This window comes from Diorhabda sublineata, chromosome 7 (assembly GCF_026230105.1).
Source record: "Diorhabda sublineata isolate icDioSubl1.1 chromosome 7, icDioSubl1.1, whole genome shotgun sequence".
In the NCBI taxonomy this organism is placed as follows: Eukaryota; Metazoa; Arthropoda; class Insecta; order Coleoptera; family Chrysomelidae; genus Diorhabda; species Diorhabda sublineata.
Genome location: NC_079480.1, coordinates 26,669,664 through 26,684,418, shown reverse-complemented (window position 1 = coordinate 26,684,418; position 14,755 = coordinate 26,669,664). Strand labels below are relative to the sequence as shown.

The 14,755-nt window shown below is 32.7% G+C and overlaps 1 protein-coding gene across 1 annotated transcript; it reads left to right on the top strand.

The window, feature by feature from the left end:
* Positions 1 to 693: 693 nt before the first annotated feature.
* LOC130447114 (odorant receptor 49b-like) lies at positions 694 to 11,135 on the top strand. The gene is made up of 7 exons (XM_056783771.1): positions 694 to 878; positions 4,135 to 4,526; positions 7,091 to 7,272; positions 9,247 to 9,346; positions 9,404 to 9,493; positions 10,816 to 10,971; positions 11,022 to 11,135. Exons 1-7 carry the CDS (start codon positions 716 to 718, stop codon positions 11,070 to 11,072), a joined length of 1,134 nt encoding a protein of 377 aa, XP_056639749.1. The 5' UTR covers positions 694 to 715; the 3' UTR covers positions 11,073 to 11,135.
* Positions 11,136 to 14,755: the final 3,620 nt, after the last annotated feature.

Below are 14,755 nucleotides of genomic sequence, written 5' to 3'. Positions count from 1 at the left end.
TGTATTATTTTGAATTTCAATGGATTATGGGGTGGGTTAAAACTTTTGACCAGTAGTATAACTTGTCGAGTGGATTTGTAGATGAAAACTTGAAATAAGTTAAAGAAGAAGATAAAAAAATTGGACTTGAAGTGTCAAGGAAGTGAGATCCTGTTATGAGATTTATTGCCCATAATTAATTCCTTGTATAACTCCGTATATTCTGATATTTCTTTGAATATATCAAAGGTATACTTGCTATTTATGCTATTAAAAATCCTAAATCACAAGTGTGAATATTTTTTCTTATTATTGCTTAATGTGTAGTTTAATTGATGAACCATAACCTCACTTTTGTACTTGTGACTATATTCCTGATCGGCGAAATAATACAGTTCACTTATTTATAGCACATCAACCAAACGCTTGCTTTTGGCCATCAATACGGATTTTCTTGTGAAATAAATTATCCTAGAAAATTACTCTATTAATAATAAAACAAGTTGAGACTATATTCATGTTTGAGTGTGCGAGTTCACACGATTTGCAAAATCCTATATACCCAAAACTAATTATTAGTAATCGGTAAGTAGATAAAAAATTTATAACATGATTCAATATAAGTTGAGATTTCTAAGCCACAATTCCGTTTTCCTTGAAAAGGTGTTAAAAATATATAGTTGAGTCAAAAGAAAACAAAATGAAAATGAGTGGGGGAAACAAACAGTTTGTATGCATGTCAGTAACACTGAACATTTTAAGAAGATTTCATGTTCTTCCTCCGGAAGAAACAATGTTAAATCCCGGTACCTTTTTCTTTTTGAGATTCGTTATGATATCTATTTTTGGGTCCTTAACAATGGCGAGCAGTATTTTACACGTGATCCACACTGTAGTAAGTGAGTGAACTTCTTATACACTTTACAATTTATAGTTACGACGTGAGAATTATTTTATTAAAAACAAATCAAAAAGGTGACATAACCTGGATTTTTGAATTTGATTCTTCTTTTTTAAGACGAGGTGAGTCTGTGGTTTTCCTTTGATTTTTGTCCCAGGTTTATATCTATAGAGATATTTTGACATTTCGTGAGTTTCATTTGCAATTTTTTAAACTTGAAATGAAAGTTAATAATCGTGCGCTGACCAATGTCCATGTTCCACTACAGATACGATACTACTAAAGAGCTGCTCGTTGAGGTTGGTTTATCTTACTGGGTTACTAACTTTTTTTACTAATAAATAAATTTGGCTTTGGATGGTTCTTATAATGCATTTATTTCTTCTGCAGAGTGAATTCAAAGCGTTGTTTCATGTGTGTGATCCTGTGAGTTCGTTACGCGAGGTATATTGGCGTAAAAATGCAGAGAGATAGAGGGAGAAACATCTACGCTTTCATTATTTTCGTCAACCAATGGGCTGATGAACGAGATATCTATATTATAGAGAAACCGCATAAAATCTGCAATACCAACAATGGGTGAGATGGGGTTTCAGACTATGGGTTTACACTTTATGGTGGTACAAGTATTGTTTTTAGAAAAGCAAGGTGTTTAAAAGGAATTACTTTTTGGGCCGTTACTCATAACCTAAAGGGAAGTAGGATAGTTTTCTTTTGGTGTTGCCTGAGCATAATCAGGACTGTGAGAATCGTCTGCTCATAAGACAAAACCCTTATTAAGGCCGATTGGTGAGGTAAACGATTGCTCTATAATCGACTGAAGGTCCTATGTTTTATGCATACAGAGTGTTTTTATATTCGATTGACAACGCTCTACCACGGAGAGATTTCAATATAGGATCCATTTTGATATAGGAATACGAACCCGGGGTCTAGTTGCTGAGATATAGGGTGTGTGATTTTAAGTCATCATTTAGGGCATATTAGAAATTAGAATGACTCTGTGACACGACAGGACAGGTTGTTGAGAGTCACCATTCATTTCTAGCACCAATTCGAGTAATGTTCATTTTAAATTATTACAGTAACATTTTTATGTTTAGTGCGACTTCGCATTTGGTACATTTTTATTTACATTCAAAGCGAGATTTTTTTCCTTTTTGAGTGTGTTTTTTCACTAGTAGCTGGTCGACCTGCAGGTCGACGCTTACTGCTTCTAGTTACATCTAGTTTCCTTCTGGAGATGGACGTCGGCTGAACTCTTATTGAAGCACCAGCTCGATTGCGTAGGCCAAAGGTACTACCGTACGTACTTAAAAATGTATCCCAACTATTTGTTGTTTTAGCCTTTTCCAGCCTTTTTAAATATTTGTTCAAAAGTACTTTACATATACCAAACTTAGTATGTTATTCTCGTAGTGCATCTAGGAAAATGATCAAACTCATTATCCTTAGCATTTTTGCTTTCTAAGACTGACAGTGTTTCAGTATTTTCATTTACAGCATCATAATTTTCATAATTTAAACCTATTTCATTTAAATCTGGATTATTTGAACAGCTGATGGACTTACTTTCCTTGGCGTTATCTCCTAATGCCAAAACTGCCATCGAGTATCTATCATTAGCCTCAGTTGCAATAGGATCAGTATAAAAAGACAACACAGCCGTCTGATGCTTACAAAGTTTTCCGAGGATTCCACTTGTACATGTGCAATGCCCCATGCATATGTCGATATCATAAAATAGTTGCTCACACTTTCTACTGAGTACTTGAAAATTACATTCGCTAATTTGAATTATGTTGTTTTTGGTCAAGTATGACGTTTTTTGCAGAAGATTATGAATAAGATTTTTGGTAGGTACGCGTCCATAATACGGATGTAGTCAAAATTAGCAACGTCAATGCAAAACCAATGAGAGACCTTAATTTATAGCCTATTGCTAATCAATGGTAGATTCTGCCTAAATGCTTTCGGCTGTATAGTAGAACCTGGGTATGATATGATATGTGATGTATAAAAGTGGGTCAGTATGGAGAATTGTTGAACTCCAGTCCGGGTGGTGAATAGTTTACATCAGTAATAACTTATTTTAACATTTACAATAGTAATGTGAAGATTGGTGATGGCTTTATTAGTCAGACCTGAATCCAATTTTGATATTTGAAATGATGTGCTCGATACAAAAGTCCCTGATTTTGTTCTTGGTTATATGTGTCTCAAGGAGTTTACCCAGACTGCTGATTAGTGGGATAAGATTCAGGTTTTGTAGGGTTTTTAATGGGTTTGTGGATGAGGACAATATTGGCAGTAAGGAAACTCTAAACGTGAGTTGAATAGGTCATAGAACACGGGGATTACGCTCTTTGGCTAGCTTTTTAATGGTTGTCTGGTAGTAGTGTTTCTCTCAGCTCGACAAGCCGTTTTAATGACTTTGATAGTGAGTGTTTCCATTCAGTCAGATGTATACGTAGGTTATATTTCAATGACAGTGACTAATGAATTCAGATTTTCCAATTGGTGCGTTAATTTTAGGCAATTTTGTCTTTCTAGGTGAAGATTTTTGGATCTTGTGCATGGACGTGCAACTTTACCGTCTAATTTTTTCCGAAGCACACGTTCTTGTTAATAGCTCAATCATTTGTAGTGGACTTTCACTTTCTTTCTTAAGTTACCCGTGTTGGATTTCTTGTAAGAAAATGTGTAGCTTGTATAACTGTAATTTTTAGCGAATTAATACGAGAATAGTTTGTCATAGGATAGAGGAACGACGATGTCCTGTGCATCGATGATTTGGAATTCGTCTGCGTCATCTAAATTATCAGTAGTTGTATAATTTATAGCTTGGGGTGAATTAAAGGAAACTTGGTCCGCGAAAAAATTCCAATCCGGTTATTTGATGATGCGAAATGTGTAGTAGTTTGGTAAAAGTTGTATTGGTTCGAATAGTGAAAGATAAATAAAGCAACTTAGTTTGATGATACTGGGTCACCTATAAATCTTTCTATCTATCGCTATCACTTGTTTTTATTACATGCTCGATTTGATTTAAATGACGATATGGGTGGCAGGTTAAGATATTTTTGTCTTCATAGATATGCAATTTCTTTTTACGTTCTTGCTCTATCTTATAATGATCTGATTTTGTTATTAATCGATATTTTTGAACTTCAAAACATTCCTCTGAACATATTGTGCATTAATTGCTCTAAAACTTTTTGTAAATCAATTAATAAATCGATTAATTGTTTCAGGTGGGCAATATAATCGCATTGACACCGATTTAACATTCATTGTCTCGCTATTAACATGTTACGTTGCTGTTTGGGCGTACCTTATCAAAATGAAGCATGTCACCGAGATGTATACTTTCTTGTCGGACTTTAATACTTTTGGAAAACCCAAAGATTTCGATATTAACAATGACAATTTTAATAAATACTCGAGAATGCACTATATATATTTGGAATTATTGGTATGCATTCTAATTTTAGGTTCAAATATATTTGATGGTAAAAATTGTCGCAACGAGAACGTAAGGTTTAATTTAACTGAAGTTTGTGGACTTGTCACATACACTTGGTTACCATTTGACATTGATTATACTCCTGTACGAGAAATCTATTTATTACTTCAAATACTTGGAGTGAGTATAATAATAATTACTTATATCATCATGATTTGATTGCTTTCAGTGGATTGCGGATTTTAACCCAGAACAAGATTTCGATCACAGTTTCCGAATGTCGCGTTTAATTTTCGGTGCAAATTTTAAATTTAAAACGTGATCTACAAGAAAGAATTTTCAATTTTTATTACTTTTTTATGCGTAAATTCTTCCATGGTATTTATTTAGTTGTATAATAGATTCTAAATTTACTCCCTTGCTCAGATTTTGCACTAAAGTTTAATGCCAATAAGCTTTTTTATGCTGAAATGTATAAAAACCGTAAACTTCAGTAACCCATCAATTCCTCATGGGAATTACTAGTAGCAAGCCATTTAAAGGGAATAAATAACTTTTAAATTTCAAAAAACCATAGACAAATGAAACAATCCGACAGCTGATCGTATTTACCTACAGGTCTACAAGAGTGGAAAGGATCGTAACATATGACTACGACCCGATTAATTGGATCAGTTTCCGAACAACAATGAACGTGATCCGGGTTAATTTGCAAACAATCAGATCAAGTTCGAGTTAGGTTGGTCCTATAATATGTGGAATACTAGGAGAATATTAACCAGTAGTGACAGTTCTTATTCTTGTTATAAGATACATATTCAAATCACAAAATACGTTAGGTCTAAGTCACTTACTAATAAAGTAATTTATTTTGCTCTGGCGGATTCTCTTTCTATTGTCCAAGAAAAGTTACAAACCGTCATCTATTGTATCAAGACAAGTCATTTCCATCAGCTCAGTCCAAACAAGTATTAATTGTTGACATAACTTGTAAGTGAGGGATTTTGTTGATATTGAAAGCTGAAAAATCGTCAATAAAAGACTCAGCATTCTCAAGCGGTAAACAGAATGAACTCTAGACGTTTATAAATTTCAAAAATAGTTCAATTTTTTGAGAAACTGTGATAACGCACACAATTATCGTGCTTGAACGCGATATTAATGTCGAAGTTAACCAAATTTCTACTTTTTTCGCGCTGATCGTCGCTGAACGTCAAAAACCTAATCTCACTTTTCTAGTGTAGCTGCAGATAACCTGAAAAATGACTTCGTGCTCATAATTGGCCATATAACTATCGACTGTATACAAGAAAACTAAAATTTGGTAGAATATAGGGATCATTTTCCCATTTGAAAATTTCATGACAAAACTGGTGATCAACTAATCGATAATAAGGTTTCTCATTGAAAGTTTTGTTGAGTCTCTGCTCAGTAAGTTCAAAAGTTGATCATATAAGCCCCAATTTATTCTTCTATGTTTAAAAAATTCGTCTGGATCTATTTCGTTGATCACTGCTCAAATTTCTTTATATACATGCACTTTTAAAGTTATGTTTACTAGCGAACCAGCGTCATCTTCGTGTTCATTTTGTACAGTTTTCAATTTGGTGTGTATTTTTAACATTTATGAACGTCTTGAGCGCGTCAAATTCGTGATCATCTTATGCAACGCTTTAAGCCCGTCAGTCTTTTGAGGGCTACGATCTCATCATCTCTTCAATTCTCTTGAGGTTGTTAAGAAGTGGTTTCTTCTGTATACCCATGGCTGCGTGGGACTTCGTTGTCCACGTCCAAACCATAATTTTATCCTAATTCATATTTCTTACATTGAATTGTTCGGGCCAAGATTACATGTCATCCCAATATTGCGTTACGTCATCTTCTGCTACATAAAAACTTGAAATAGCAGTTTATTTTTGTAATTCGTCCCAACATTTTGTATTACTTTTTGATCCAAATGCTGAATAGAAGGTCTGAAGTTTCTGTAATCAATTCTTCAGCATCTGGGACCATGTGTCCTCTGAACCAACCTAGTAAAATATTTCTAATAACTGGTAACTCTTCGGATCCAGAGGATCTTGGCTTTTTGGCATTTCCTACGACTAGTAACTGTAATTATGATTACCTGTTGAATTTGCACAAGTCATAAAAGTGGTTCCTTCTTTAGATACCTTTGATCCAGGAGCACTAGTTTCAATGGAGAAGGCTTATTATTCTAAAACAATCGCGATTAATTTGCATTATAGATTTGTTTAGAATGATCGTCTTCTCTTCCCTCAGAGACTTTCTTACCTAATACTTGCAACTGGTGTATGCCATGACATTTTTTGAAATTACTTTACACCTTACCTTGCACTGAAATCAGAGCCTATTAGCCATTTATGAAATAAGCTCGCTTTTTCCATTACGATTTTGCGTAGCAAGGGATTGTGTCTTCATCTTTACCCTATAAAACCAAAAAAAGTACTGCTAGTAGTACTGGATTTTCTGGCAATGTTGGACCTGAAAACGAGCGTGTTCTCTGTTCTTTTTTTTTTAATTAGTAATTGTCAATTTTTCAACACCATATTTAAATCTATTCACTAAATTTTAAATGCAATTACCAATAATTTAATTGTTGCGTATTTTGGAAAAGGAAAAATAATTTTTTATGTTCGAAACGTCTATTATTATCTGTTTGTTGAAACTAATTAGATTAGATTAGATTAGATAGAAGAAAAATATTGTAATGTATTTTCTTACAGACTCATCATTTATACATGTTAGTTGGGTTGATGGCTTGGCAGGTATTCGAAGTTGTACAACATATAGTAGTTAGAATAAGAGATATCAAACACGTTATATTGGAAGCTTTGTCTCAAGAGGATCCATTAGTGAGAAAAAAACAGTTTCATTTTGCTATAAGATACCACAATGCTCTCTTCGGGTAGTTATTTCTAGTATATTCCTGATTTTTCAATTATCGTCAGATAAAAATAATTGTACTCGTATATGTATTTGTATAATATGGATATTTTTATTTTTTGTCCATATTGAAGCTTCGATATTTGAAACTCGACCATAAAATTGAGCAATACTACAACATATTCAAGATGTCTGAGTAATTGAATGATACTATGCCATCTATCCAGCTATAATTTCATATTGATACACGAATTCGAATAAAACGTTTCCTGATCGGCGGATAGGACGATTAGATGAGTAAATCTACGAGAAGCACCACAAGCATGCTTGTCAACATTTTCGAAAACAATATCTCAAACTAAAACAACGTTATAAATACTGAATCCACATTCCAAATAGTCAGTAATTGACGTTAATTGACGTCAATCGACATCAATACAAATCAAAAGATATCAATTGACAAACAACATTAATATAGAGTAATTGGCGTTCATTGACGTTAATTGATAGCAATCGACAATAATAGACATCAAATCACATTAAACTGTTGTTTAATAATGTTTTATTCGACAATCGACAACATTAGTCAAAAATTGACGTTAATTGTCGATAATCGACATCAATAGACCTCAATTGACAAAAGACATCCATAGACAGTAATTGGCGTTCATTGACGTTAATTGATGGCAATCGACAATAAAAGACATTAAACAACATCATTCGACAATCGATATCAATCGACAACATTAGTCAAAAATTGACGTTAATTGACGACAATCGACATCAATAGATATCAATTGACAAACGACATCAATAGAGAGTAATTGGCATTCATTGATGTTAATTGACGTCTATCGACATCAACTGACATGAATAGACATCGAAAGACATCAATTAATATGAATTAACAAAGAAAGGAAAATAAGTATAATTTTTAGTGACTTATTTTTTGGTAATACAATGTTTGTGTGATGTTATAAATCCACAAAGCAAGTGAAACTTTTTAGCGGTTCCTAGGCATTCAACTAACAATTTTTGGAAAATTATTAACAATTTAGCTTATTAAAATGTTGTTTTTAATCTCAATATCTGTAACAATATTTTTGGATATAGGTTTGTCGCTTTGAATGGTAATCGTATCAAATCGATGCTGGACTCCTATTAGTACTAGATATAACATCTGTTGCCAGTCTACTGTTTTTTTCCGGAGGCTCAGAAAGTAGTTCAACTTGTGAAGATGGCTAAGTACATTAAATATATTGAATGAACCGGATGAAAATTGAAATACTTCATCAAATATTCATATGAAATAAGTTAAAAAAAATTCAAGCTCCCAAAATTGAAACTTATACACACTGTATATCATAGTTTTTGAAGAGATTTGTTAATATTAGGCAAATTCATAATATTAGTGACTATTTTTCGACCGCAGACAATATTATATAATGATGATTTATATCAGATTTATTGACTTGCAACAGAATATTTTATATAATAAAAAATATTTGTTTGGTGCTCAAAAATGGTCTTTGATGATTTACATGTTAACTGTTAACAATCTTTTTGAATCATAACAAGTCTTTTTATCGTAATAAACACACTGCTTACACCACCACTACACCTACACTCACGCACAATTACACTGTCTGACGCGCGTTTCGTTAACCAAGTTATCAACTTCAGGTTACCTTCAGTCTGTGAAGACGATAACTTGGTTATCGAAGCGCGCGTCAGACAGTGTAATTGTAAGTTTTGGCGTAGTGGTAGTGTAAACAGTGTGTTCAGTGTGAATATCACCAACGGTTCCTTCTATCAGTGCACAAACAACCTGTAGAAGTGTCTGATCTATTAAATTCGATATAAAAAGTAAAGAAACTCACCGAGCATCTTTTTCCTTTCCACTGTAGGCCAAAATTTTTCTTCAAATATATAATAATACGGTCTCCAAGATTAATCACCCTGTATATGGTTAATAATGAAAATTTAAATATTACAGTTTGGTGGATAGACTGAACGAAGTGTTTAGTATTTTCATGTTCACGCATATGGTTGTAGCTTCGATTATAATGGGAATAGGTGCGTTCACATTTTTGCATGTAAGTTTAGTGTGATAATGAAGGCTAGAATCTTTACGGATATATTTTTGATTGTAGTCGAAATCACTAACTACCATAATGGTATGTACAGGATGGTTTTGGGGATTGTTTATGGATTGTATCAGTGGCCAACGTCTGCAAGATGAGGTAAACAGTTTATATTCATGATTACTAAGGTTGTTTCTTAAGTTTTGAGATATGACAACACTTGGTCAAAAAATGGAATTTTCGTTCGATGATTTTCGACATGAATTAAACCAACAGCAGTTTGCCGAAAACTTCGTTCGACCATCTCGAGCTACAGTGTTTGAATCGTGGTCGTACTTACTACAGAATAAATTTAGTGAAGGTTGTTTAAAATCAGTTGTTGTGTCAGAAAACACCGATGCTGTGCGTAAACTCAAAAAGATTTGCTCGCATGCTCCAAAAAAAGTTCGTGACGATTGTTTAAAGACATAATGAAGAAATTCAATGGCGGTGCATCAAAAGACGTCTATAAGATCGTTAGGAATTATGGATCTATGTATATGAACCCGAATCTAAGCAATATTGACTGTATCGGTCTTTCAACTGGACCTAACCAGCGTTTGTTTATCAGAAGTGTCCAAACAAATTAGGAAAACCAATCGCAGAAGACGAATCACTCTCCATCACGACAATGCAAGCTCTCACACATCAGTTAAAAACGAAAAGGTTTTTGAACAGTTGTAACACCGAATTGATGGGTCTTTCGTTGTACAGTCCTTGTTTAGTACCCAATAATTCCTTCTTATTCCTGCAGATCAAAAGTAAAAAGCGTTGATGCGTTCAAATCACATGTTTTGAAGGTATCTCAATCAGAATGGAAAACATGCTTAGACAACTGTTTCAACACATATAAAAGTGTATTGGTCTTGGAGGAGAATATATTGAAAAACAAAAAAGCCATCCAATATTTGTTTTTATTTGTCTATCTCAGAACCTAAGTATCAACCCTTGTATAGGTACTATTTCCAAATTTAAGAAGTGAGTCTTAAACTTTATTTATTATTACTTAAAGAAGACGAAAATATAGTAGAACAAAAAACTATTCTAATATTCTACCGTCTGGGCTATGGCAAATTAGAGAAGCTCCGAGTGCAATTTTAATTAAAATATGGGTGAATCATTTTTAAGAAATCAGTTAAACACTTAAGCCACAAAGAAAATATCGTCCTAGACAAAAGAACATCTAGGAGCGAAGACAATATTGAGAGTGTTGTAAAGTCTGTACAAGATCCACGATTGTCTACTTGCAAGAGATCGTCTGTGTTACAGTTTTTGGCGACGAAGTTTGCAACGAATTTCAAACGTTGGTGTTAAGCTACACCCATACAAGCTGTAATTACCACAAGAATTGAAAGAATGTGACCTTAGAACCTTCTTTTAATATTCCATAATGTAGATATTTATTTGATGTATCAATATTAAACTCAAACTCCATATTTCAGTCGACAGAATTGGCTGTGGCAGTATATAATGCTCCGTGGTATGAATGTAACGAAGAGTTGAAAAAAGATATTTTGTTTGTCCTTCATAAATGTCAAAAATGTCAAGTACTACATGCTGGAGCATTTGGAATTATGGATAGACCAATGTTTCTTGCTGTAATTGGTATATTTATATTAAAAATAGAATTTTCATTTATATTTTTTAGGTTTTGAAACTCACTTACTCTTATATAACTCTATTGGGAAAAGCGAAGTGAATTTGATGAAAAAAATTGAAAAGTCCGCTTTTTTAAACCAGCTTCTCTCAATTAGTATATTTAGCAAAAAGGTACAAAAAGTTTAATTTAATTATTTATAGAAATAAAAATCACATGTATCACTTGTATTATTTATTCAAAATTTGATTAAAACAATTACATACATAATTAATACATTATTTATGATAGAAAGAAAAGTTTCAAATGACCATTTTGTGGTTATCGAAAACATTCAACTAAAGAATACACAAACTAAGACGTTTGTTATTATTTGGCAACGTTGCACTAGACTCATTTCTGTGATTAACCATAGAAATACAGCCATGAAACCCATTTTCAAATATTTCATCGATAGTCAAAGAAAATTCAAGATGATATGGAAAATAAAAGTCTCGAAAGATCTATTCCTCCATTCCACTCATGTTCGTTGTCTCTCCAGGAAACTAGTAGTACTGATCCCTTCATAAATTGTGGGGCCTCTGCTGATTCTTGAAAACAAACCTATCAGCATTAATAATACTTGAATTAAGAATACATGTTATCAAGAGATGCAGTTTGTGTGTACTAATTCTAATATCTATTTATGTCGTTTCTGAAGCAAGCAGAACATTTTCTGTACTTGCCATTTCATAACTATTGAAAATTGTATCAGACGACTTATTAAAAGTAAAACTGAGTTGGAATCACGTCGACAAATATTGAAGTGGGGTACCTGTGGCACTAGGCCGCATTAACACGAGCCACCTTTCCCGGGTCGCCTCATGGGTAGAACAACACCAATTGAAAAACATTGATGGTGGTAGCAATTATTTGGATCCTTTAGCTTCACCATTATGGCATTGAAGCTTGAAGCATATTTCAAATTAATGCATAACGTTTATTTTAATTGCCTTAGGCTGGGACTTAATGGTAAATCCGGCACTACATATAACATATAATAATATAAAGCAAAAACACGTCACAAAAGAAAAAACAGAGAATTGAAAAAACCAAATAAACTTATTTCCGGAATTTTCGGATAAAAATAATAGGAAAAACCTGGATGGCAAAATTGGGCTCCAATAAAATGGTGTAACACTAAATTAGGTGCATTGGAATACGTGGATCAATAGAGTGGTCACCTAAATCACCTGAACTTAACCCCCTTGATTTGTTTTCTGTGAGAATATTTGAAAAGTCGTACCTACATTAATCGATCAGACAATTCAGAACAAAATTAGACATGAAATTACTCGTATAACTCCGCAGATGATTGAACACTCAGTAAATCAGATCCAACATTGTCTTGGCATATGTTGTGATTGTGAACTGGACACATTTTGAAGAATTCCTGTAAGAAATAGTTCAGGTTTAATAGATTGCTTAGTAAGTTTCTACGTTTTTTTCTTATGTGGCTCTTACTTAAATTATTTTTTTATAATGGAAATAATTCTTAAATCCTAGTATCCAATTAAAAAGAAATGTTGATGGCGTCATAAATTTGACAAAACAAATTGTTTTTTTTTTCAATTTTTCCAAAATGAACACTATACGCTTCTTTGTAAATTAGTTTAGAAAAAATTGAACTGTTATTATTGTTTGTATAAAAAGATTTTCCTGCGATTAACCTTAAAATAATAATGGCTTAGCGTTTCTAAAGTTTTTTCCTGCCAGTTTATAACTCCTACTTTTCTTATGTCAGCTTCCACCTTTTCTAATCATTTTGTCCTAGGCCTGTCGCGTCTTTTTCTACTACCGGATTCCCATAGCATCATATTGAATGCTATAGATTTTGTTCCTTCTTTCCATACATGCACCACACAACTCGCTGAGTTTTGATTTACATTGCGAATTCTGCGACTTAAGTTTGTACATCTAATTGCTGGCATTTTCAAAAACGGAAATTAAAATGTAAACTAAAGAAAACTATTGAATTCTTCTTTGTAACTGAGTATATCACTTGTTATGTTGGTAACTCTTTGATGATATTTGCAGCACGCAATCTGTCAATTCTATGTCAAAGGTTATAATGTTATATTTAAAAAGTTTATATTGTCTAAAGCGCTAAGGTTAGACTAGAAGTTAGTATTCTTAAAAAAGTTTTATCAAATTTTCTAATGTTCCGCGACATTTTCTAGTTTTTTTTCTTTCATAAGAACCTTCTCCTGACAATAACCAACATAACAAAAAAAAATCGTGCGTGAAGATGCGAACAAGAGAAATAAGGATTCATTTATTGTAACGAAGTCTTTGCCAGCTATATTATGAGCGGTTTCTTATTGGGAACGTGGCAATGAAACACCAAAGTGGACTAACTTTAATATATTTTCCAAGCTTTCGAATACTTATATATTCATCATCTGGGAAATAATTAATTGAGATTAGTGGTGGATTTAACTTGTATAAGTTCTTGTGAAAATTTTAAATTCATAGTATACGAAATTCCATATTCAAAGTGACGTTGAATATTGAATTTTGAATCCTATGAATATATAGATTACAAATTTTGTTTATTAATGGAAGTGTGAACTAAATGTGGGACTAAATTTTTTTTCACTTCATTACTAATATCACCATACTTTACCGGACTTGTTATAAAATAGAAACCCCATAATCTATAATAAATTATTGAAATCAGCCATTTTGAATAAATATAATTGTCAAACATAATTTGATAAATAAACCGTAATTTGAATATTTTTAAATCGGCAACACCTTTCACGGGAAATATTTTGAATTATTTATTAGTTATATCGGGTTTTGTGTTGATATTCTTATCAATTACTTTGTAATAAATAAAAAATGATGTGAAATTTTATTCAACAAATATAAGTTCATGTTGGATAATAGCTGAAAGTAATCTAAATAATAACAGTTTTGTAAAATTTATTATTTGTATTTTTAACTTGGGAATATGACCAACAAAATATAATGTGAAGGATGGGAATAGTTATTTTCCTAACAAGTGCGGAAAGTGATACTTTCCCGCACGCGACTGCAGTTGTCCCGAACGACGCGGAGCGGAGTTCGGGCAAGCGGTCAAGTGCGGGAAAGACACTTTACGCATGAGTTAGGAACATTATTTTTTCTACGACCGTATATACAAAAAAGTATACCAACCCATTTTTTAAAAATCATTTTATTCCAACAAACATACAAAACTTTAACTAAAAACTACTAATTATTATAAATATTAACATTAAAAACACAATTTGTTGCATTCTGTAGACTAGTAAGAATTGCCGGTCCAATGGAGTTATTTGGTTTCAACTGGAAGGTAGATGACGTCGATGAGGATGGCATCGGTTGCAGGTCGCATAAAGATGACGATGATGTGACGGCAACGGTTCTAAGTCATTTGGCAGGTCGGAATTAGTTTCATTTGCAGCCTTCAAAATAGGAAGTTCTTCGCCGGATGAATAATATTATTGTTTCGGATTCGGTTCAATGTGGTTTAATTTAGAAGAAGATTGTACTTATTAGGTCACTTCCAAGGCGTTTTGAACAACTTTGACGTTTTAGTAACAATTACATGGTTAGATAAAAAAATATCTGTATTATTTTATATTTTCAAAAAATTAAAAATGCTACAAAAAGCTAGAAAAAGTTTAAATTTTATTTGATGGACTATTTCGTAAATATTTATTTACCTGTAGTAACAATAGTAATAATCTCAGAAGTAAAAAACTATCTAATAAGGTCAA